The sequence below is a fragment of the Oculina patagonica genome, chromosome 9 (assembly GCF_052425735.1).
Source record: "Oculina patagonica isolate OP01 chromosome 9, crgOcupat, whole genome shotgun sequence".
Classification (NCBI taxonomy): Eukaryota; Metazoa; Cnidaria; class Anthozoa; order Scleractinia; family Oculinidae; genus Oculina; species Oculina patagonica.
This window is the reverse complement of record NC_135766.1, coordinates 27292524-27318650: the sequence shown is the minus strand read 5'-3', so window position 1 is coordinate 27318650 and position 26127 is coordinate 27292524. Positions and strand designations below refer to the sequence as shown.

General features: G+C 39.9%; 2 protein-coding genes across 3 annotated transcripts; both read left to right on the top strand.

Annotated features, from left to right (window-relative positions):
• Positions 1-5605: 5605 nt before the first annotated feature.
• LOC144664815 (fibroblast growth factor 1-like) lies at positions 5606-14090 on the top strand. Its single transcript, XM_078526038.1, has 4 exons — positions 5606-5843; positions 9133-9472; positions 10919-11022; positions 11184-14090. The coding sequence occupies exons 1-4, from the start codon at positions 5835-5837 to the stop codon at positions 11361-11363; spliced, it is 633 nt and encodes a 210-aa protein (XP_078382164.1). The 5' UTR covers positions 5606-5834; the 3' UTR covers positions 11364-14090.
• Positions 14091-18161: 4071 nt separating this feature from the next.
• LOC144665496 (uncharacterized) lies at positions 18162-23898 on the top strand. Of its 2 annotated transcripts, none has more exons than XM_078526728.1 (7): positions 18162-18328; positions 19121-19252; positions 19724-19812; positions 20303-20333; positions 21181-22718; positions 23086-23239; positions 23757-23898. In XM_078526728.1, exons 2-7 carry the CDS (start codon positions 19138-19140, stop codon positions 23816-23818), a joined length of 1989 nt encoding a protein of 662 aa, XP_078382854.1. In that variant the 5' UTR covers positions 18162-18328; positions 19121-19137; the 3' UTR covers positions 23819-23898. The 2 variants fall into 2 exon arrangements, with proteins under 2 accessions (XP_078382854.1, XP_078382853.1); XM_078526727.1 differs by lacking the exon at positions 18162-18328 and adding an exon at positions 18558-18695.
• The last annotated feature ends 2229 nt before the right edge of the window (positions 23899-26127 follow it).

Here is a 26127-nt window from a genome sequence, read left to right as displayed (position 1 = left end):
TCTTAGGGTATCTTTGGATGTGTTTACTATGTGCGCAAAGTATTGCAAATCAATGTACAGAATCGTACTTGGGCTGGAGCATGATTGAGGGGTACCTGAATCCTATTTCTGATGTTTTTCTTTGTATTACAGTCAACTCTCCCTTAACAGACACCTCTATAAAACGGACACCTCCATAAGACGGACACCTGGTGATGGTCCCTGCCGTTTTTCAATCATTTTTACTGTAACTAAAGTCCCTATAAGACGGACACCTCTCTAAGACGGACAACGGACACTTTGAAATCGTTAACGGACACTTGAGAAGTGTTTTTATTAGTGAAAATACTCAAAACTTCGTATCGACCTAAAGAAAAGTTAGTGAGCGCTTTAAGGATACCAATCTTACCAAAAAACAAGTGGTTGTTTTCTACTTACAGCATTACAGTTGATCTGAACTTTTGCTTCAACAAGCGAATACTGTCTTTTTATTATTTTAGTCTTGTTTCAGTTTGCAAAGTGTACAGTTAAGTTTTTAGATTTGAGGCCGTGAACGTTTGCTTGAACAAATGAATAGACGTGATTACTGATACAGTTTGAAACGTGTAAGAATTGCTATCTTTTTAGAAGATGCGACCTTCCATTGTAATGAACAACGAGTCAATTTCCTAATATTATTTCTGCCCAGTTTGTAGGTTTTGGTAAAGGGTAAGCGGCTTTAAACAGACTCAAAACAGACGTCTATTCATTGTGCATAGCTGTTCAGCTTTATTATCTCTGAATTACTGGTGTCACGTTACTTCGACTCTCTTTAAGGCCGGCGGACACCGCTCTAAGACGTTAAGTTAGGGCTGGTCCCGAAGGTGTCCGTTAGAGAGAGTTGACTGTATAGAATATAGTTGTGGCTCATGGCTCTTGTACGACTACCTGACTGACGTCACAACAATAGTCTCCGTTGGGGGGCTGGGACGAGAGGACGGCTGACATTTCAGACTACGGAGCAACATACACCGGCTACAACCTCGTTCCCAGAGCTTAGGGAAAAGTAGAACTTAAAACGGCAAGGGATCGCAGACGATAACGCTGCTAGCGTAGGATCTCTAAGAGATCTGATCAGCAAAAAATGATATAATAACGAACAATACTGCAAGGCTGATTATAGTACGTGAAAAAAGAAGACTTTGCGAGACACCAACACGACTAGAACCGATACAGCAGGATTGCAACCGTGGACAGCTGTTTCGTCCTTATTGCGACTATTCAGCACGGTGAAGCAACAGGAAGCAAGCCTAAATGAAGCCAGTTTAAAACGCCAACGCAAATAAATTGCCCAATAACCCGTACACTGTATCAAGTTCCGTACTTTGAACTCACTTGTCCCCCGAATCACGCGTTGCCACATCACGTGTTTCGAGGGACAAGAAGACTAAAGTGTCACGATGATGTCCCACAAATCAAAATAACTTAAATGTGGATGGGCACAGGCATTCCAAACATTTAAGCGCATGGACACAACCATGCTAAATGAAAGCACAGCGTATCAGATCTACAAAAAATGAGCTACGGTACAAAAATACGTAAAGTAGAACTTAAAACATGCAGCAAGGGACCGCAACCGGTGGTTATAGGAATGGAAAGTTCGGCTTCTGACGTAATTACGTCGAGATGGGACCAATTGATGTAACTGCGTAGTTAGTACAGATATGCAGGCGAACACTTATGTCTAATAATAATAATATACTAGGTTAAAAGCCTCCGTATGTTCTTCCTCAGGCTCTCTCCACTGCCAGAACACTTCAGCGCCGCCAGCCCTGTCGAATAGTCGAATAGCTAGTGCATCTACAAAGTCGTGGCGCGAACTGACGTCCGCCGCCAATTTTCAAAGCCACAGCAAAATTATGTCAACTTTTTTTTTTAGTTCTGTTCATCTGTTATGACTCAGCTTTATATTATTACGATGGATGCCCCAATAAAAGTCATGCCCGGGGCGGGAGATCGAGATACTCGAATTTTTTTTATACGGGGAGACCCCGCCCCGAGGTCTAAACCCTTACCCTTTCAGATACCATTTTCGACAGCAAAGGTAACCCTTACTTATACCTCTGATTAAAAAAATGGTGCCCCTTTCACATACCTACAGAAGGAACACTGCATCTCTTTTCTCAATTTTTCACTTGAATAACCCCTCTAAGAGTTATGAGATATTTTTAAAACTACCTAAATGCAGTTTTCCCTACCTTTTTGTATACTCCAACTCGTGAAATCCCTACCTTTTTATATATCTGCAGCCTGAAAAAGATACTCCTAGATACTCCTTTTGGTCGGAGCCACCCCGCATAAAACACTATAGGGAGTCCCCCCCCCCCCAAATCAGGTATTCATTATTTCAGGACTGTTAACATCATGATGACGCTAGGATTGTATACGTATAAGGCTCAGCCGCCTCATTCCCAGGGATTTCTTGGGAAAGAACGAGCGTGAAACTCAAGAGCTTACAAAAAGGGATTTAAGTTTATACCAGAATGACATCTGATTGGGTTTAAGCTCGTGAAAAGAGTACAATTTCTTCTCAGGTAGTGCGCGGCCTGGCTTATTGTTTTCAAGTTGGTTGACGTGATCATACTTAGCAAATACGGTATTCACCTCACGCTCAGTGGATATTGGTGATTATTTACCGAGACAAAGTCAAGGTAAATATTCATCAATATTCACTGTGCCTGAGGCGAATTATTGCTTAAGTATAGTGTTGAATATCAAGAACCTTAACTTAACGAGCTAAAATATCGACAATAGCAGTAATAATAGCAAAAAAGTCAGCATTGCTGTTTTTTGCCACGGTTTTCGTTTTTACTTTAGTTGTTGTTTTTTTGGCGTAAATGTGGGACCGATGTCACTAAAAGCAGAGGCGCTTACGGATAGTGTTAAAAAATACACTTTCTAGCGAAAAATTTAATGTTAACGGAAATGTTTTGAATTAATCTGAAATGAAATTAAAGAATATTTGATATTGCATAGAGGCGTGTTGCTATTTACTTATTAATCAGTCTTGTTGTTGTCAAAGTTCTTCTGAATACCGGCCCTGTTTTGTTCACTTTACTCTTTTGTGGTTTCATAAATCGCCACTTTAATTTGCACCTTTAGTTTTCAAGAATTTTTGGATCGACCACTAAACCGAGGAATTTTGTTTTTCATCCTGTTGTCATAGACAGCGCAACAGGTGTAATCAACAACGGGAAGCAGGAGGAGGGAGGGGAGGGTAGAAAGGAGAGAAGTCAAGGAAAATTGAGAGGGACTGGTGAGAGAAGAACGTGACTAGGAAGACGCGAGAACACGGAAGTTAAAGAATCTCTTCCGTATTCCTGTTTTTTGCAGAAATCGTGGCATACGTACGTATTAATTAATTATCACTTGTGATGAGGAATACCTTTTTTAAATTAAAAATACACAGATTCACAAGTTAGTTAGAACATGCAGTATAGAAGATGATATCTCTGACATGTCTGAGAAAATACAATATAAAACAAAACTCTTGCTATTTTTTGCTCGAAATCAATATATGAAAGCTAATGTCGTCCAATTCGGCGCTCTATAAACCCTTAACGTCGGGTTCCGAATATTTTCAGTATTTTATACGTTCTCCACTAAAATAAGAATCATTAATCATTAAATCTCTCCTAGTGGACAGAATATCCGCAAAGTTTGTCACTTTTTTCTGCCGTCGCGGGGATATAAAAATAGATGTAGATCCTATTTAAACACACGGGAGTTACAAAAATTTTACACATAATTACCGATCCGACAGCAATTTTTTTAGGTCAGTCCAGAACACCCCAGAAACGAGCCGCTATGCAGATACTTTGCAGACAGATAGTAAGGCATCCTCTTTACGAATTCGAACGAGACTGACACGCTAAATATAGATTCTTGTGCTTCAAGCGACTCATATACTGAGAATACAAAAGCATGTTATAAATACTGATTGGAGACTTACAAAATATTAAGTTTAGTAGCTTTTGTAAAGTTTGACGTTAACCTAGAAGCTGTATCTAACCCATATTATCTAATCATTTAACAAAAGAGCTGTGGTCTTATATTAGTATCCGTTAACGGGTTGACTCTCACTAGCAATATCTATGTTAACGCAACAAAATCAAACAACCTACTTCTCCCCTCGTTGAAATAATGACGTCAATTTCCAAGCTGCATTTACGGTCATTTATCAACTCAGCATTACAAAATATAACTTCTGTTTTATGCGAGAGTTGATATTTAGTCGTTTGTACTTTATTTTTATTAGCTACTAAGAAGACACATTTTTGAAAGACCGAATATTAAAAAAAAGGTTATAAAAATCCGTTTTGCCCGTTTCAATTTTCTCGCTACCATCATCTACTGGGAACATCACTATTTTTCGCCGCCCACTGAGTAAGATAACTATTTTTATCCTCCCAATTCATCAGCATGTCACGGTCGTTGTGCTCTCAATCTATCTCTCTGACACTTTTTAGCCATCTTCTAATTTTGTGTTCTAATGGTCTAAATTTAAACTGCACGAGTCCAACAAGAAGGTTTATTTGATACAGTCTCAATAAACATTACCCAAGTTCAATAGGAAGCTTTTCTTCATAAAATTGTTTTGTCTCGTGAAACAGTGACACAAGCAGAAACAACATGGAAGCCATGTGGATCGCGGGGGCGACAGGTGCTAATTGTAAGAAAGAACACGAATATCTTTATTTTAAGAGTCTTTGTTTGGCGGATTCACTAAGTATCACATGATTAACGAATGATGCAATTTACCGTTTCCTTAAAAGACTCAAGTTATTTCCGCTGCCCTAAGTTAAACAAGACTAATTTTTTGACTATCCCTGCGTGGTCTAAAAGAATCAGATTTTCGCCAGTTTAATCCGAGATAAAGTTGAATCTTTTTTCAACTAAAACAGGTTCTCTATTCACAAGGGTACTGTTGACGCAAATCGGACGTATTTCAGTTCTATATAGAGTCGTTTTACGTCATATCATCCAAATCCTATTTCGTGTATTTTAAACATCTTTTAGGTTATATTCCATTTCATAATTTTCGTTTGCGCAATAGCACATTGTGTTCAAAAGTGGACCAGGTGGTGAACTGTAAAGACAAAACAATACATGGCATAGAATTAGTTTGAAAATATTCAGTTATAGCGCGGGTGCCTCGGGCTTCAAAAATACGCCGCCTGTGATACGCCTTTCACGTCTTTCAAGCAGAGCTGGCCATACGTCGAAATTACTAGTTTTCAAATTATGCAACATTATTGTAATGTTTGCGTAGTGGGTGTGTAGTTATAGAAACGAAGGTAACAAGCCACAACTTACGGCTTTCGTGAAGTTTCAATGCAAGCAGCTGATATATAGGATTCGTTAAAGAATAAAAAGGAAGTCTTTGTCGAAAATTAAGTGTTGATAGAAGTGTCATTGTTAAATGAAATCTTTTCATGTTGTGGGGATCTCCGCTGTGCAATTGCGTCATCGGTTCTCGGGATTGGCGGGAAAATCCCGCCAAAGTCGTTAGTGCTTTTAAAGATTCCAAATACGATGCCATTACTTTTGTTTGAAAACCTGGGGTTATTAAACACATTTTGTTTATTCAATTATCTTTTTCGGAACGAGAGAAAAGATGTTATTACCTCTGCCTTTTCCCACCGAATCTTTAATCAGCCTGTGTGGGTGGGTGTAATTTATTTTCGGGACGCGCCGTTGAATCGGCCCGACGCACTTCCGATGTCATTCACTTATAAGTTCGTTTCGTTTATAAATGGCGTGTGAGTGTATAGATGTTCCTGGCCAAGGATAGATGAAATTTCTGGATCTATAGCATGTACAAGGTGAGGTTAGGCTAGTCTATATGAGAGATTTAGGGGCTTTTTCCCCGGTAACACAGATTTTTAGTTTCCTCGAAGTTCTTGTCTGACGTGTGCACCGCCAATTAAAGATGTGAACCTCGCTTAGAATTATATTCCTTAGTATTTCTCTCTAATGAGTATCAGACATAGAAAATTTATGTGTATAAAGTAATATGATATCCTTTGACTCGTATTATGTTCAAACACAGAAAAATCACGTTGTAAAATACGTCGAATTTCGTGTAGTTGTGGCCGACTGGTTATTTGTAGTAAATGCGTCGTGTCTGTATACAAACATTGGCGCCCACGAAATTCATGAATGAAATTCTTTTGAGTGGGCTTAATTTACTAGTAAATCATATCTTAGTCTCAAGACGAAAAAAGTTTTAGGATTTTTTCGCCTTCGAACGCTCGGCTGGAAGTGAATTTTACATGTCGTACCTTTTTAAAACTTTCGTTGAGTCGAAATTGAATGGCAGTGAAATCACTAGTTTGCACGTGCTAATGCGTCGACGGTTTTCGTTAATCACGCGCTTTTTTATTTACATTGAAAGATATCGGCGTTTGATCGTTTCTATTTCAAAATTCATCAAAACATGGCTCTGTCAAAGAACGAATAGCCGATGATTAGTTTCACTATGTTTATATTTTTTACCTGTCCTGTCTGGGACTATAAAATACGATCTGTCGAATTCTTTGCCGGTCATAAACAAAGATGTCCCGTGACAGCTGACACAATCAGTTCGTTGCCATGCGATTTTGGAAAGTGGTTTCGGAATCAACTCGATAAAAGATTCTTATCAGTTTCTCGGTAAATTCTATCAACAATACAAAATCGGTGATTTTGGACAATTGTTGAACTCAGAAGTAAAATGTTCAAGAAGCACGTATAAAAGTTAACAGTGAGTTAAATTTTATATTCATCGTGAAAAAGCTGGGCTAGTGAATAGAACAATACTTGTTGAACTAATTTTTGGGATGCCTCGCGCATTTTGACTATTTCGTTGTTTAACCTTAACTTTCAAGATTTTTTCAAACAATTTTACACGAATGGTTGATTATTAAATTCAAACGAAATACCCGTAACTGCACTTGTTGAAGCGAAAAATTTCCTCGAACTATGTTTATATTTTATTAATCAGTTTTACGATTCTGTCACGGTTTTGCCTTTCACGCGATGCTATTGAATTGTGTTAATTGCGACGATACTAAATTGAATAGGAAAATTGAGATCCCGCCGCGAAATATAATGTTTTTGAATAAATAACAATGCCTCCATGCTTTATGTTATTTTTGTTTCTTGTACATCCGTCTCAGTGACAGTGTAACGTCTCTTTCACGGTAATTTTTATAAACGATTTGATAATTGCCGACTCATCGATGCTTATATAAATACTAAGATGTAGTGTGATTACTTAAAGACGGACTTGCGGCAATTAAGGCAATTTTCCGAGTAATAATTACACCTATGGGTTTCGTCAAAACTTGCAAATTATACGTTCCTGATGTCAGAAAGAATTCACTTTATTTACTTTTCGACCGGAAGACCTATTTCTACTCTTTACGCACGCATGGATAATATAACCGCAACTTCAAGAGTTTGAAAGAACAAGGAATTCCAAATACTCATCATGTGATTTTGAAAACTCTTGTCACGTCATGAAACTCATAAAGAGATATTGGTTCGTGTTGTTGTTCTCTGCGGATAGAAATCTCAATACTTATCATTTTTGTCGGGGGCGTTTAATTTGAATCTCTGATTCGACGAGGATGACTCGACATGATCATTGCATGCGTTTTTTTATTACTTCTATGTCTTTATTAAGCAAACAGACACTTTGAGTAATAACGTGAGAAGGCAAAAAACCAAATACGTAATAGCAAATCCCAATCGCCAATACTACAGTAATTGATCCAAACGTATTGAATTTTCAGGCAACATTCAGCTATCAGAAGCATCAATCTTAAATGCTTCCGATCTTATCGAGAGTAGTGAAATTCTTTCCCAGTCGTTATACAATAGGCCAGGCCGCAGATGCAAATTCACACGCATTTATTTGTAAACAATGTCTGTACATGTCTTGCCTTTTCGCACGCAATCTGTGGTTGTTTTGTCACGTGACACCGCTGACCAAAGGCCCTGTTGACTGCTAAATGTTCCTTTGGTTTTAGGTTGGTATGCGTAAAAATATTTTTATGTACCCAATGCGCAAAAAATGTCCTTAGTGAACGGCACTTTTTAAAAGGCACTCGAGAACCCTAGATGGCATATCCGTATGGGAAATTTCCAAAAATAAGTCGATTAACGGAACATCTTAAGCTTGAGAGATGATCCAATACAAAATACGCAGAAGTATTTTTCGAACGGAAAATCGCTTTCCACTGTAATTCGTTCTTTTTCGCCTCTTCCGGCTTCCAACTCTCCTGATCAATTTCCGTCAGGCGTTGTGTCAGTTTGTTCCAAATGCGTGGCTACTCAGCTCGATCCCAGGCTCTCCGAGAAAACGCCTTAAAATCTCGGCAAATAAAAATGTAGTTGAACTACCCGTATTCGGATAGTCTGCAAGCAGTGTCTCCTTTACTCCAAAGTCTGTGGAAAGGAACGCAAAGGCAAGCGAGCGCGACAGCGAGCACGATTTACTAGGGGGCCGAAGCTGCGAGCTGTAAGTAACGCGGGCCCGCGCTACTCAAAGCTCGCGATAAGCCCGCGCCCCCAGCAAGAAGCTAAAAGCGAGAGGAAGATAAATAGCCACGCAGTTATTTTCTCGTATGTTTTCCCGTGTTTTGTCGTCTTGTTCGACGTTTCACGAGCGAAAAGTAGGAATGCGCCCATTCTTTACAACACCTCAAGAACACCGTGTCGGCATTTCAACAAATTAGGCCAAGGTATTAAACCCCCATTAACAATGTTGTGAACTATTTGCAAAACTTGACACTTTTCAAATCACCATCGGGATTTTTTACACCTCTGCGATCTTAAATGACCTTGCAATTCATTCATTCTGCTCATGAAGGTTGGTGTTGTAAGGAATATTCCAAGTTCAAACTTTTAAGAAGTTAGGATTAATAACACAAACTTTGGGCTTTTTGCATTATTTCTTTTCTTTTATCGCTCTGAGCTTTACTGGGACAGCGATTCCAACGCAACAACAAGCGATTGGACTGGCTCGAATTATATTTGCACCGACATTTAATTTTCACTCGCAAAGTGTATACCTTTAAGTGTTAGTATGATAACTAAAACACTAAAACGTTGGTTATTTATTTTCAGGTTCTGCTGACAAATGTGGTGAGCTTGATATTGTTGTTAATCGTTGGCCACTCGAGTTTCTTTCCGTCGGAAGCTGTGCCGGTCGGGAAGTTGCCGAAGGGCGGTCGGTGGCTGGCGAGCGGCTCCGATGATGACACGGAGAGAGAGGAGACTTATGTTACCCCTGAGCATAAAGTTTACATGAGACTTACCAATCCTGGTCCGCGTATCGACAGAAGTATTCATAAAAAATCTTCGACTTACATACGGAGGGGAAGATTATTTAACCGGAATGGTTATCTTTTAAGAATAAACAATGATGGAACGATAGATGGCACAACGGACAAGACTTCTCCGTTTGGTAAGGGTTTTAAATTTGCTCTTTAGTTGAAATGGAATAGTTGAGCTGTGTCCAGAAAAAAACCCGCCATTTTACTTATTCTCTAATTCGCTAGATGAGTAAAGTTATATTTTGTTTGCGTTATCAGATTTACCCGTATTATATCTGAATTTAAAGTCCGCTCCATGTTTCTTGTTCGTTCCATCGTCATTGGCCGTTTTTACACTAGAAGACGGACAAATCGTCTAGACGGACAAGTCGTCTGACGATTTGTTCGTCTAGTGTGAATTTAGGATGGCTTTTAGACGACTTGTCCGTCTAGACGGCCACGTCGTCCTCTAAAAATCATCTTCCTACACGGCCAAATTGACGGACAACTTCAGACGACTTGTACGTCGTGTACATGTCCGTCAACCCTCCCTTCCCCCCCCCCCCCCTCCCCGCCCCCCCCGCCCGGCCGCTCCCCGTGCTGGCGGGCCCCCCCCCCCCCGCCCGGCTCCCCCCCCCCCCCCCCCCCCCCCCCCCGCCCCGCCCCCCCCCCCGCCCCCCCCCCCCTCCCCCCCGCCCCCCTCCGTTTTCACACTAAGACGATTTGCCCGTCTCTAGTGTGAAAACGGCCATTCATCTATCTTTCACATCCTTCATTTGATTTGCCAATGACACGCTTAAATTTGGAAACAGTTAGGTATAGCCGGCGGGCATCACGTCGAATCCCGTTTTCGCAGTGAAAAAGGGGCAAAAACAAATAATAACAGGTTTCATTTTACCCCTTCAGCCCAGGGGGGGGGGGGGGGTACTTCGGCTTGTTAATGACGGGGATGATCGAAGGATTTTTTGGGGTTTGAAATTTTCGATTCCGGGATTTTTTTGGGTTGGAAAATTTGGTAAGTATTTTTTGGGGTGACTTCATTTAGATAGGGGAATTTTTGGGTATTAAAAACGAACTAAAGTGCCTTGGCAAGGCCTTGGCGTATTAATGGTATCATGAATAAACAAAACGAGCGTTCTTTGTGTTATGTTATTGCCCCTCCTGGCAATTTAGGGGTAATTTGACAAGGGATTTTTTTTTTGGGGGGGGGGGGGGTTATTTTTGGTCCAGGGATTTTTTTGGGTAATGTCGGAAGACTTAGGGATTTTTTGGGGTCCTGAGTTTTGCCTCCATTCGATCATCCCCGTCATTTACAAGCCGGAGTACCCCCTCCCCCCCCCCCCCCCCCCCTGGGCCCTTCAGTACCCTCCAGAAAGGTTTTCCTTGAGAAGTAAAACAAAGTTTTATGGTTGGTGATTTCTAAGTGACCGTACTCTAAGAGAAAAACCCATCAACATTTTCACCGCTTGGCCGCGTTTTGGGAAAACAAACGGACCGCACTATGGTATACAACAAGCCTCCAACCGTATTAGGTTGCGATAAACGATAAAAAAACACACTTCGTTTTTCTAATTATCAAATCTTTCTTTCATTAACAGCCAACCTGGAGTTCCATTCAGTTGGTACAAGTTTAATGATGATCTTGGGAATAACAAGCAAAAGATATTTATCGATAAACGACAATGGTTTTCTACACGGAAGTGTAAGTATACTTGTGTTCTTGTCTTGTAAGTTACAACGATTTGCAATTGAGTGTCGTAAAGCATGTTCTCTTGCGTAAAACCGAAATTACAGTTATCGCTTTGGCCAATCAAAAAGGGAACAGACAATCCAGCATCTTAGACTTTTTTCTTTTGTTTTCAGGAAGATCCAACGTTAAACAGTGTTTTCAAGGAAGCACATGAAGAAAATATGTTCCACTCCTTTTTGCTGTACAAAGACCCAAAGTGGCTAGTAGGAATTAAGAAAAACGGGAAGGCGAAAAGGGCTTCCCGGACGCAAGTAGGTCAGAAATCCACGCAATTTTTGATAACCTACACATAATATTTAGCATAGTTAATATTTATCAAACATTAAACCGTTGCAATCAACCGAAATGCAATGTATTTCGTTAGCAGTTTTGTCAGTCAAGTTCAAATGTTTCTGCTTGAAGCAACACGTGATTGCGGAAATTAAAATGAATTGGAGATTAATTTAAAGATTCTTACGTCTGAGACGCTACAATATTTTATTTTTTCACTGGGGACCAAGTCTTCAAATTGACAAATTAAAACGCGCGCAGTCTGTGTATTATATTAAAATGAAAATTTGTGTCGACTGCTTGCGTTATATCAACGATACGTCACGTGATTGACCGCAGGCGGTCTTTTTGAGAAAATTGGCCGATTGATTGACACCGTTGCCGTGCAACGGATTTTAGGAATAAGCCCAATGTTCATCCAGGCTCGGTTGTTCAAAGAATGACTAAAATGGGCTTGGTGAATTGAAAACAAATGGGGAGCTTGTAAATCAGTCTAATTTGAATTATTAAGAAGCATTTGTATTTGACTGCCTTTTTACACTAATTACTTTATTTAACTATGTTAATGCGTACGGTACACTCATTTGTAACTAATCGGGAGTTTTAAGGGACTTATCACTTGTGGAATCGGGGAAACAAGTAATTCAGTAGAATGAAGGGTTTCATTTGCCATTTTGGCAAAATGGTCCTTGCAGCTGAGCGAGTTGCGAGATATAGCGCACCTTTTTTTTAAGTTTCGTGACAACTCAACCTCGTTCCTGCGCGAAAAGAGAGAATCCTGGAAACGAGGACGTCGCTAGGATATGCCATGTTGCTTAGCAACTGCTCTGAGAAGAATCACGGGCTCAGACAATTCCCGAATGTGAGTGTCGTTTCAAATAAAATGACCACGTGATTTTCCGTCATACCGATTGCTAATGAACACCAAGTAACCTTGCAACGGCAAGCGCCTTATCTCATTTTCGTATTGCACGAATGTTCTTTAAATACGGCGCTTGTTTCCCCTACATTTTCTCATAAGTTTTAACGCATAGCTGCGTAGTCTTATAGAAGCATTGAAACACTAATCTGGTTAGATAAAATAACCTAAAGTTTGATGTTAATATAACAGTTGGTTTCTTGAAGGTAAAATTGTGTCAGGGTACAATGTTTACTGTGTCAGTAACTTAAGTATTTTGGTATCCATTTTTGTGACATTCACTAACAGTTATTCAAGGAATAATGCGGTATTACCAGACGGTTTTGTTCTTAGCTTTAGTCGCTTCTTGCAAAGCGTAAATGATATTCTTACTATGTAAGAACTTGAGAGCCGTATTAGACATTAGACAAAATTGTGTTAAAACATGATAAACCCTTAAAAACAAATAATCCGAAAAAAGCTATAAAATGGGTGTGTTTAAAGCATCTAAAATTGCTCCTGATTTGAGCACAGTATTGAGTAACTCATTATTGAGTGTAGGCTATTGTCGTTTAACTTTATCAAGACTTGAAACTTTACGTTTTTTGATGGAATTCTCTATATTTTAGCTTCTTAATGCCTACAGTGGAAGGTTTATTCAATTAAACATTCTGCATTAGTCATGTTAGTTTGCTTCGCGCTTGCTGAGCTGTCTCATTGGCCAAAATATTTCAACCAATGAGAGCAAGCATGCTACATTTTCAGCCAATCAGGAGCAGAGTAAAAACTAGCTTACCCCCCCCCCAGTTTTCCCGCGCTTTTCCCGGTTGCATTTTGTTGCTTCAATTCTGCGGTATTTTCATTTGCGCTTGGCCAGTAATTTGTTTGGTTTTGGTTGGAAAACCGCTTAAATTATTTTAATATTAAAGCGTTATATTTATTGCGTGTAATATAAATTAGTAGAGTAAAACCATTTTAAAAACGAGTACTGAAAATTACGAATTTCTTTCGCCAAATCTTCACCAAGTTCCCGTTGTTCAACACAAAGAAAGAACATTGACGAATAAAACTTTATTTTTGACATTGTGTTTTCTCAAGCCATATATTGCCAAAATTTGACTTAGGGCTTGTTCCATAGAAAATCAAACAAGTACAGATGCATTTGAAAAGAGTTATCTGTAGCTGTCGTTATATTTATAATTTCTTTTTGTAAATAGTTTGCAGGTCGGGTGGTTCGTTGGATTTACGGTATCTCGCGTGTTTTTTCCCGTGGTAAAAAAGAAGCTTGCTTCCTTATCCGTTTTTCTTGCAGGGCGTTTTGCGTGCACGATACGTCCTCCGCACTTCGTCCGTGCGTTTCGTCGCGTTTTCTCCGTGAACATCAGTTCTAACCACCCACCCGGCAGGCTTGAAGATGATTCATCATGAACAATGATTAATTGAAAAATTTTATTTTATGAAAAACAAATAAAAGACAACGTGATTTACATAGGTTTTTTGGAATCAGTCGTTCTAGTGAAACGGTTTAACGTAAGTGTAAAGTTTGATTCAAAGGTATATAGCTATTTAAATTAAAAAGTAAAAGAGTATTGTTTATTTAGGTCTATTTAAGTACTGTACCACGACGGTTTAGGGATAAAGGTGGCAGCTTGACCTAAATAACGTCGTGTTACCTTGTAATAATATATGAATATTATTTAAAAGAGGATTTCTTTATTTTTAAAAGTAGGGATTTCCGTAATGTACATTGCCTGTTCAAATTACTAGGAAGTTGTAAATAGCGAGAAAAATATGAATATGTTGGCGAAAAGAAAACTGTTAATGTATTTTTAAAGCAGATTTGCAATAAAAAAAGAGCATTCTTAATGTGTTTGGAACGGTCTCTTTCACTTTGGTAGTCAATAAAGGCGGTAGCGTGACATTGCGTGACGAATTACCTCGCGCATAGCGTTACGGAAGCGTCACAGTCCGAGCGAAGTATTCCCTTCACATCCCTCGCCAGAGTATAGCACAAGAATAACTAAAAAAGGCAGGAATCAAAGTTTTTCGTGCTTTGCTAATAGTTTTAAAAACCATCCTGGTACTGTTTTAAAAGACTTGTCCTTTTAGAGGGAGCGATTCTGAGGCCGAAGGTAAAATTTTGATTTTCTTCGTTTTCAGCTATTGAGACGTACTATACCGTAATGATTTGATCATAGTTCAATAGTCCCCCCTCCTATGATTTGATTTAGCGCCCTCCTTGCAATACGCGCCCGCTTTATAGAGAGCGCACCCCTTAGAATTTCTTTGTTAATAAGCGCCCCTTTTGCATGGGGTGATATTGCTAGCGAGAGTCAACGCGTTAACGGATACTAAGACCACAGCTCTTATGTTAAATGATTAGATAATATGAGTCAGATACAGCTTCTAGGTTTACGTCAAACTTTACAAAAGCTACAAAACTTAATATTTTGTAAGTCTCCAATATTTATACAGTCGAAGCTCTTTTAACGGACACTCTCGTAAGCGGACGGCTCTACTTACGGTCGCCTTGTCTGAAACCCCGTTTTAACTCCCATACAAACTCTGTAATTTTACATTCTCGTAAGCGGACATTCCCGTAAGCGGCCGCGGACACTTTCAGAGATTACGACTTAGACTTTTTCTTTGTTTTTAAGCTTCTGTAAGATGACAGGCCAAAGAAAATCCTATTAACAACCTCGACCGCGGTCAACCTCTGTATCTTGTTTTTATAAATCAACTTCACATCGCCATTCGTCACAACGATTTTACAGTACCATATTTCAGTGTTTGATTTGTCGTCATCCACGTCCGTCCGGTTTTTGTTAGCTGGGCAAGTTCCCGTAAGCGGCCATCTTTCCCCTATATCCCTAGTGGCCGCTTACGAGAACCATTCTCGTAGGCGACCAGCTCCAATTACGGACACTTTTTTTGCGTCCCGAAGGTGTCCGCTTACGAGAGCTTCGACTGTAACTTGCTTTTATATTCTCAGTATATGAGTCGCTAGAATCTATATTGAGCGTGCCAGTCTCGTTTGAATTAAAGAGGATGTTTTACCATTTGTTTACCAAAGTTTTTGCATAGCGGCACGTTTCTGGGGTGCCCTGGAAAGATCTAAAAATTTGCTGTCGGATCGGTAATTCTGTGTAAAATTTTTGTAACTCCTGTGTTTTAAAATAGGATCTGCATCTATTTTTAGATTCCGTCGGCAGGAAAAAGTGTTAAACTTTGCGGATATTCAATCGATTAGGAGAGGTTTAATGATTAATGATTCTTATTTTAGTCGAGAAATAAACGACTAAGAATAATTGGAACCCCGACATGAGGGTTTGCAATATTTCATTTATTGATCAGCTTTGAGCAAAAAATAGTTAGAGTTTTGTTTATCATTTCTTAGGGATATCATCTTCTATATGGTTTATAACTAACCTGTGAATATGTGTACTTTGAATTCAAAAAAACATATTCGTCTATCACAAGTGATAATTTATACGTATACCACGATTTCTGCAAAAACAGGAATACGGAAGATATTCTTCTACTTCCGTGTTCTTACGTCTTCCTAGTCACGTTCTTCTCTGACCAGTCTCTCTCAATTTTCCTTGACTTCTCTCTTCTCTACCCTCCCCTCCCTTCTCCTGCTTCTCCTTGTTAGTTACGCCTGTTGCGCTGTCTATGTCAACAGGATGAAAAACAAAATTCCTGGGTTTGGCGGTCGATCCAAAAATCATTGAAAACTAAAGGTGCAAATTAAAGTGCGAATTAATTTATAAAACCACAAAAGAGTAAAGTGAACAAAACAGGGCCAATATTCAGAAGAACTTTGACAACAACAGGACTGATTGATAAGTAAATAGCAACACGACTCTATAGGTAAAGTCTGCTTCGAGCCTAGTGGCTCATACAGGCCGGAGCTTATCCCGGTTTCCGTAGCATTAAGCGACTAGGAGTATTGCTACTCCCCCCTGGATGGGATGCTAGTCCATCGCAGGGTTACCCCCCAGCAGTAAATTCGCCGGTACCCATTTATACACCTGGGTGGAGAGAGGCACTGTGAGAGTAAAGTGTCTTGCCCAAGAACACAACGCAGCGCCCCGGCCAGGCCTCGAACCCGGGCCGTTCGACTCGGAGTCGAGCGCGCTAACCATTAGGCCACCGCGCCTCCCACGAAAAGTGAACAAAACAGGGCCAATATTCAGAAGAACTTTGATAACAACAAGACTGATTGATAAGTAAATAGCAACACAACTCTATGCAATATCAAATATTCTTTAATTTAAGTTCAGATTAATTCAAAACATTTCCGTTAACATTAAATCTTTCGCTTGAAAGTGTTTTTTTTTTTTTAATATTTTCCGCAAGCGCCTCTGCTTTTACTAACATCGGTGCCACATTCACGCCAGTTTAAAAACAAGCTTTAAAACTCTTTTAAAAATCGTTAAAATAAGAGAGCTTAGTATGGCTGGATGGACAGCTGTCCCTCCAATCCATACTAAGCTCTCTTATTTTAGCAATTTCTAAAAGTGAACCATACCTATGCGTTTTAAAACCAATAACTCTCAAATTTGGTTGGGTTACTAATTTTGGGATGCTCTTTCAGATGACGGGCCCAGTTTTTCAGTGCAATCGATATTGAATATTCGTACCCAGTCCCCTGCTCGTTTTGAACATGGCTAATTAGGATATTCGCCTCAGGCTCGGTGGATATTGGTGATTATTTACTGAGACGGAGTAAGGTAAATATTCACCATAATAACCCACCGATTAATTTTCGCGCGCACTCATTGGACAAAACGCATCACGTGGTACAAAATCGGACGACGGGTATCAGCGAATATACCCCGTCCGATTTGATATCCGTCGTCCGATTTTGTAGGCAAGCACAAACCAAACGAATGAAGTCTCCTTATCCAATTCTAACTTTTCATGAAATCACAGAGTTAAAAAAATCACGTAAACAACCAACTTACATTAATTTGTTTCAACTACAGTTACGCCGGGTTTATTACGTAGGTTTTTTCTTATAAATTTACTGGCGATAAAGCGCGTTGTAGTAATTAATCGGAGGGTTATAAAATAAATAAACCCCTTTCTGGCTCGCTGGTATATTGGAGTATAATGCCCTTGGCTGAAAGATTGTCCTCAAAATTTCACAGTTGCCCTCGAAGCTTCGCTTCTCGGCCAACTGTTCATTTTTCGACAATCTTTCAGCCTCGGGCATTATCCTCCAATATACCAGCCGCCTAAAGGGGTTTATTTACAAATTATTTACTGGGACGGAGTCAGGTAAACAAACATTCACCAATATTCACTATGCCTAGGGGCGAATAATTGCTTAAGTGTTATGCAAATATGGCCACTGCTTTTGTCTCGCTTTCTCACAACAAATTCAATCCACTTCTGGCTTTTTTTATTCGTCCTTCGGAAACTGATGTAAGCTTACCCCGTCATTATTAGTGTTATTACAAAATATAACAACGTAATGTTTGCCTGGCTCTCTTTTTCTTTTACAACTTTTGTCCCCTAAAAATAAAGCCATCTTTAAACAGCGAGTTAAAACTCTAAGCCCAGAAGAGAATGATGTAAGTACACAAATGTGACGTCATCATATCCTGGCGTTTCGGGTCACGCAGGAAGAAATTGATTCTTTTTCCTCAAATTAAGGGGAAGGAATCAGTTACCAAAGAAATCTTTTTTATTTTTTTATTGATCAGTTCCCAAAACTGCTTCCATGAAAGTTAAGAAAAACAGGTAAAAAAAGAAAACCAGGATTGGAAATTGCCCTAAAGTCGATCCTGGCCTCATCCTGGCCGCCAAGGTGATTGGGAAGGAAATCCGAGCCCGCGAACAACAGAAATCATGCGCAGAAGTGCTGGGTGTAGCAGCCGTCCCAGTCTTTATCGGGTAAAATCTGTTGATTCTGTTAAATTTGCCGTTTCTTTTCCTTGTATTATTTTTAAGAATATTCACAATCCAGTTTCATTGGAGATTATGAAAAATAAGTAGTTTTATTGCAGACCGATTACTAGGAACGAAATGTACGGCGCAATCAGTTTGCTTTTACGACAACGAAGAGTGGCCGTACTCAAGGTAAGCTTGTTGAAATTGTTCAAGAGTTGTTCCAGAAAAAAAAACTGGGTTTCTGGTTGTACATGTACACTTTTATTCAGACATTTACCAATACTTTTCGCGTTTTGTTCAACTTGTAAAGGTATTTCGTCGTTGTTCATGAAATTGAGACTGCGTGACGTTCACACCATTGCGATGGAAACATGGTAGTAAACAAAAGGTTGCCCCTAGAAACGTTCAGTTTGCTCGTCTCGTTTCTCGCGACTAGTCGTGAATTTCGAAGCGGAAAGTAAATTCGGATCGATTTAGATCTTTATTGGGAAATTTTCTTAGGAAAGCTTTAAACCCAACATGGGGTGTGGAGCCTCACTAAAGGCTCATAGTCCGGGTAAGTGGAAATTCGCTGAATTGATAACTTTTTTTAACATTTATTTTGTCTTTGATACTGTTTTCTGGGAAACTTGTAGCATGATTGTTTTAGCTGAAATCTCTGTGTGTTCTTTTTCTTTATTAAGCCTATCTGCATTTCAAGACAAGTCTTCCAAACGTCAATACTTTATAAAGAAATAATTGCTTTGCTAATTCCAAATAATTGCTGCATGGAAAAAAAATTACACGAGATTTTGCTTCCGCGAAAAAGCTCTATATTTGCTGGAAACTTGACAAGATTTGTAATTCGAAAAATGTTTTTCTGGTTGCTATAAACCAATTGCTGTGATAACCTTTTGTGGAACGGGCTTTAGTTTGTAATCTCTAAAACTCCTGTAAGTACAACTCCTTTAATAATCCTTAATCCTTTTTATCTTGTTTCAGAAACGGGCTGCATTGTTATGAAACAATGTCCATCCAAACCAAAGTGTTTGAAGAAAAAGACCATCGCTCCTCACGTTGCAAGAACCAACAGAGCAGCTGAGTTGAGAAAGAAGGCTACTGAAGCCAAGTTAAGTAAGTTTATATCACATCAACCTGATTTTAATTCATTTGTTTTTAAGTGATTAATCAGAAGTTATTTACCATACATTTGGATTTAGCTGAGGTCATTATTTAGTTAATTTCATTTGGTTTTTTATCGATTTTTTTCTCAGATTATTAATATTGTATATCTATGTGCCCTGCTAAATGTAATTTGCTTCACTGTATTTTAAAATCCACTAATGGTAACAACCTCCCTGTTCATTTTTAATTTTTATTTACCTAGAGTGAAATATAATATTTTAACAAAAAAATCAACAATAAAATCGAAAGGTCTAGTCACCTTTAATCGTGGATTTTCTTGTTAAAATGTTTTTTTTTTAAATCAGCTATTATCTAGAAAGGTTCAGTAAAAAAAGATGTTTCATAGAACGTTTTATTCAATGTAAGTTCCATGAAAAATATATGTAGTAGAAGTTATTAATATTTCCTGTTTATCTCTAGAAGGCAATGGCCAAACATCACCAAAAAAGAATGGAAAAATGCCTCAAGGAAGCTTGAGAGCAAAACCAAAAACATCTATTAAACCAAAGGTATGCTTTGTTATTTATAACAAAGGTATTACAAAAGTTAATTTTCTTCATATTCATTTGTAACAAGACCATGTAACAATCTTAAAAAAATGGCCACATCTCCCTCCACAAAAAATTAATATTAGTTTATTTAGTTTATAGTACTGTATGCTTTTTTCTTGGCCTTTAGTACTTCCTCAGTCTGCAAACTGCTTGTGTTGTTGAGTAATAAACAGGATCAGAAATAAGCAGACTATAAGGAAAAAATACAAAGTAAGTCCTTGTGCACTGGTACAAATACCTGGACTTACATACATACTTTACATTTATTGGCTTGTCTCTATGGAGCTTTACAATAGTTAAAATGAACATCACATAGAATGATTGCTGTTTATTACTATGTATAACCATGTAAAAACTGTTTTACTGTTGCCGGACCAAAAAAAAAAAAAAAAAATTATTGCATACTTATAACTAATTTATCACTAATCAGCCTATTACTGAATTTCAGGTTCAACCGATGGCAAGACCAGCCTCAAAAGGTTAGACTACATTTCATGTTGTAAAAACTCTAAATTATTTGGATCCAGTGAACACAGCACTGTAACCTCAATATTTATCTACTGCAATTGTATAAAGCACACTTCAACCTGAATCCACCATGCCTTGCCATACCACAAAATGTAAAGCTTGCTTGCCTGTCTGTCTATCTGTCTGGATGTCTGCCACCATAGGTGGCAGAGATCGAGACAGACTGACAGACAGACAACCAGGCAGATAGACAGACAGGCAGACACACACACACACAGACACAGACAGGCAGACAAAGACAGACAACCAGACAAATAGACAGACAACCAGGCAGATAGACAGACAGACAGACAGACACACAGACACAGACAGGCAGACAAAGACAGACAAAAAAAAAAAAAAAAAAAAAAAACCAGACAAATAGACAGACAACCAGGCAGATAGACAGACAGGCAGACACAGACAAAGATAGACAGATAAATAGAAAGATATTCTCGACAGTGACAAGCATACTGGGTTGTCACTGTACTGTGCACTCAACCAACCATACTTGAAATTGTTGAGGATGTGTCTTCAGCATAACCAAGCATGGTGTTTGTTTTCTTTTTGTTGTTTGTGTTTAAAAAGCATTTTTCTTTTAATTTGCTTGTCAAATGCACTAAATCTAACACTTACACCTTCCAATTTGATCCATAATAAAAGGCTCCACAAGCTTCTAACTTTCAATATTTTTCGTGTCTTAATTAAGTTAGTTTTTTCATTTTTATTTAATTACTTTATGCTTTTGCAGTGCTATAACATTTTGTAGCCATGCAATTAAATTACAAATGTTTTTTTTATTTATTGTTGTTGTGTCAGACATCAAGGACCTTTCCACTGCACGACCAAGCATGAACAACAGGGAGTTGTCAACAGCGCAATCGTGTATGGCTGCAGACATTGAGAAAGGGTCAACTGATCAACCACCAATGGGTGAAGACATCAAGAAAAAGTCAACTGATCAACCACCAATGGGTGAAGACATTGAGAAAGAGTCAACTGATCAAACACCAATAGGTGAAGACATCGAGAAAGAGTCAACGGATCAACCACCAATGGGTGAAGACATTGAGAAAGAATCAACGGATCAACCACCAATGGGTGAAGACATTGAGAAAGAATCAACGGATCAACCACCAATGGGTGAAGACATTGAGAAAGAGTCAACGGATCAACCACCAATGGGTGAAGACATTGAGAAAGAGTCAACTGATCAACCACCAATGGGTGAAGACATCAAGAAAAAGTCAACGGATCAACCACCAATGGGTGAAGACATCGAGAAAGAGTCAACGGATCCACCACCAATGGGTGAAGACATCGAGAAAGAGTCAACGGATCAACCACCAATGGGTGAAGACACCGAGAAAGAGTCAACGGATCAACCACCAATGGGTGAAGACATTGAGAAAGAGTCAACTGATCAACCACCAATGGGTGAAGACATCAAGAAAAAGTCAACGGATCAACCACCAATGGGTGAAGACATCGAGAAAGAGTCAACGGATCAACCACCAATGGGTGAAGACATTGAGAAAGAGTCAACGGATCAACCACCAATGGGTGAAGACATTGAGAAAGAGTCAACTGATCAACCACCAATAGGTGAAGACATCGAGAAAGAGTCAACGGATCAACCACCAATGGGTGAAGACATTGAGAAAGAATCAACGGATCAACCACCAATGGGTGAAGACATTGAGAAAGAGTCAATTGATCAACCATCAATGGGTGAAGACATTGAGAAAGAGTCAATTGATCAACCACCAATGGGTGAAGACATTGAGAAAGAGTCAACGGATCAACCACCAATGGGTGAAGACATTGAGAAAGAGTCAACTGATCAACCACCAATGGGTGAAGACATTGAGAAAGAGTCAACGGATCAACCACCAATGGGTGAAGACATTGAGAAAGAGTCAACGGATCAACCACCAATGGGTGAAGACATTGAGAAAGAGTCAACTGATCAACCACCAATAGGTGAAGACATCGAGAAAGAGTCAACGGATCAACCACCAATGGGTGAAGACATTGAGAAAGAATCAACGGATCAACCACCAATGGTTGAAGACATTGAGAAAGAGTCAACGGATCAACCACCAATGGGTGAAGACATTGAGAAAGAGTCAACTGATCAACCACCAATGGTTGACGACATCGAGAAAGAGTCAACTGATCAACCACCTATGGTGCCATACATCGAGAAGGAGCTCAGTATGGTTAACGAGTCTGCCAATCTGATTACAGCACCACCAAGTACTTTAGAAGAGCTTGGGAACTTGGCCACTCCACCACAAAGTATGGATAAAGATCTCGATGATCTGATTACAGTACCATCAAGTGTTGCCGATCAGGTAAGTTACACACCAACGACTAAAGCAGTGGGCACAAGCACACTGTTAGTAGCAAAATAACTCGAGTTCTGTGGCAGTATGAGTATCTTCCCCCTCCCTGTCATCAAATGCTAGTTTAGCTTTAGATCAGCTTTGCATTTCTTCTAGTTGTCTTATTAATGTACCAGAACCTATTAATACTCTAAGTGGATAAACACTTTGACTGCAACCAGCACACGAACCTGCATCGCCACATATGGATTCCCACATGCGAACCACCAGACAACCATGCCTCCCCCCTCCATGTGAATTGCTGATATGTTTTGCATCACTTAAAATTGTAAGGTTTGCTAGTACTTAACTGAAAAAGCTTTTCTTATCGCAACAGGTGTCTTCAAACTCAGAAGAAGAGTTAAGCGATGCAATTGCTGAAATTCTTCAATCACAAGTGTGTCTTCTTCAGAAGTTAAAAAGTTCACCCAAAGATTCCAAGCCTCTTACAAGGCGATCTCCTAGACTACGATCACCAACTACAGACACAAGTAAGCAAACTCTATGTCTCTGAACCTCTGCGCCCGAAACAGCATATCAGATAACATAGACTTTTAAATGTCAGCCTGATTTAGCCAGCTATCAGTTCAAAAGATTTTTAAGGGGTAACAGAAGTAGGTTTCCAGTGTATCTCTTGATCGGTTCCTAGTTACAAAAAAGAAACTCTTGTCTCAGATTTAAAGTATTGTCATTACATGATAAATAGAGCGGTTTTCACTTGAGTGTCGAAAGTAAATTGCGTTTGCATTGGTTTTGCATTACTACGCGTAGTGATTGGCTTAAAAAATCTCGCGCCACTTTCTCAGCCAGTGAAGAGTAAAACCAAAACCAATCGCGACTCGCCCGCGCACGTTTTCCCGCGCTTCGTGCCAGCTACATGTATTTGCTTCGCGTTTAAATTGGTTTACTGGATTGTCTGTCTCCTTTGTGATTGGCCAGAGTAATTACTTTGGTTTTGGTTTTACGACACTCAATTGAAAACTGCTCTATGCTATTAATTCATTTCAGACTCTGAACAAGTCGTGTCCCACATCCAAACACCAACAGGACGGTGCACAGGAAAGCAGTGACAGTTTGCAGAACATCTCCAACAGTTCCCTACGGAACTCCGTTCCTGACCTGGAAATAGTTGGTAGTAAATGTAAAATTATCCTTACTCCTTCAAGTTCCAAAGAAGAGGTGAAAAAATCATCTACAAGAGCACATCGCACTTGGGTAAATCACCGACTGCACGTGGCAGCCCTTCCACCGTTCAGCACAAGCCGAGAACCGAAACCTTGAGGAAGACCAAAAGTTCACGTCTCGTACAAAAACAGCCTTCCAAAGAGAAAGAACTAAAACGAGGAAAGTCTGACTTAGTAGTTGTGGAACAATCACTGAAACAGAGTTCTTCGAACCTCCATCAATCGTCCAGAACGATTGCCACTCGAAAGAAGAAGACAGAACAATCAAACAGTGGGCCCTCCACCGATCGGTCCTCGAGCAATTTGAAGCGAACCCAAGTACCTACTGCGTCAAGGGTGCAAAACAAGACAGCTGATGAACGCTTACGAACACACACCAGTTCTGCTGCTGCAGGAACAAATAACATAAACTCCTCGAGTGAGACAAGGCTTCACGCCACATCAAGTCGTAAAACGTCAAACATGGCGTCAGTGACTTTAAAAGATCCCAAAAAAACCTTAAAGAAGTTGAATTCTGACCAAACCTCAGATGGCAGAGCCAAATCTGAATCACGGAAAACAGTCAGATCCCAGTCTGGGAGCGATGTCGCAATTACTGATCAAATCTCAGATGGCAGAGCAAAGTCTGGTTCACAGAAAACAGCTCGAGATCCGGGTCTAAGAGCGATGTTGCAATTACTGACCAAATGCCAGATGGCAGAGCCAAATCTGGTTCACAGAAAACAGTCAGATCCGGGTCTGGAAGGGAAGTTGGAATTACTGACCAAATTACAGATGGCAGAGCCAAATCTGGTTTACAGAAAACAGTCAGATCCCGGTCTAAGAGCGATGTTGCAATTACTGACCAAATCTCAGATGGCAGAGCAAAGTCTGGTTCACAGAAAACAGTCAGATCCGGGTCTAAGAGCGATGTTGCAATTGCTGACCAAATCACAGATGGCAGAGCCAAATCTGGTTCACAGAAAACTGTCAGGTCGCGGTCTGGGAGCGATGTTGCGATTACTGACCAAATCTCAGATGGCAGAGCTACATCTGGCTCACTGAAAACAGCCAGATCCCGGTCTGGGAGCGATGTTGCAATTACTGACCAAATCTCAGATGGCAGAGCCAAATCTGGATCACAAAAAACAGTCGGATCCCAGTCTGGGAGGGAAGTTGCAATTACTGACCAAATCACAGATGGCAGAGCCAAACTTGGTTCACAGAAAACAGTCAGATCCCGGTCTAAGAGCGATGTTGCAATTACTGACCAAATCTCAGATGGCAGAGCCAAATCTGGTTCACTGAAAACAGTCAGATCCCGGTCTGGGTGCGATGTTGCAATTACTGACCAAATCTCAGATGGCAGAGCTAAATCTGGTTCACTGAAAACAGCCAGATCCCGGTCTGGGAGCGATGTTGCAATTACTGACCAAATCTCAGATGGCAGAGCCAAATCTGGTTCACTGAAAACAGCCAGATCCCGGTCTGGGAGCGATGTTGCAATTACTGACCAAATCTCAGATGGCAGAGCCAAATCTGGTTCACTGAAAACAGTCAGATCCCGGTCTGGGAGCGATGTTGCAATTACTGACCAAATCACAGATGGCAGATCCAAATCTGGTTCACTGAAAACAGTCAGATCCCGGTCTGGGAGCGATGTCGCAATTACTGATCAAATCTCAGATGGCAGAGCCAAATCTGGTTCACAGAAAACAGTCAGATCCCGGTCTAAGAGCGATGTTGCAATTACTGACCAAATCTCAGATGGCAGAGCCAAATCTGGTTCACAGAAAACAGTCAGATCCCGGTCTGGGAGCGATGTTGCAATTACTGACCAAATCTCAGATGGCAGAGCCAAATCTGGCTCACTGAAAACAGCCAGATCCCGGTCTGGGAGCGATGTTGCAATTACTGACCAAATCTCAGATGGCAGAGCCAAATCTGGATCACAGAAAACAGTCGGATCCCGGTCTGGGAGGGAAGTTGCAATTACTGACCAAATCACAGATGACAGAGCCAAACTTGGTTCACAGAAAACAGCCAAATCCCGGTCTGGGAGCGATGTTGCAAGTACTGACCAAATCTCAGATGGCAGAGCCAAATCTGGTTCACTGAAAACAGTCAGATCCCGGTCTAAGAGCGATGTTGCAATTACTGACCAAATCTCAAATGACAGAGCCAAATCTGGTTCACAGAAAACAGTCAGATCCCGG

Coding starts and splice junctions, on each gene's coding strand:
- LOC144664815 (XM_078526038.1), top strand. Junction 9,473..10,918: donor GGACAAGACTTCTCCGTTTG/GTAAGGGTTTTA, acceptor TTTCATTAACAG/CCAACCTGGAGTTCCATTCA. Junction 11,023..11,183: donor ATGGTTTTCTACACGGAAGT/GTAAGTATACTT, acceptor TTTTGTTTTCAG/GAAGATCCAACGTTAAACAG.
- LOC144665496 (XM_078526727.1), top strand. CDS start 18,659: ATGGGGTGTGGAGCCTCACTAAAGGCTCATAGTCCGG. Junction 19,253..19,723: donor GGCTACTGAAGCCAAGTTAA/GTAAGTTTATAT, acceptor GTTTATCTCTAG/AAGGCAATGGCCAAACATCA. Junction 22,719..23,085: donor CATCAAGTGTTGCCGATCAG/GTAAGTTACACA, acceptor TTATCGCAACAG/GTGTCTTCAAACTCAGAAGA.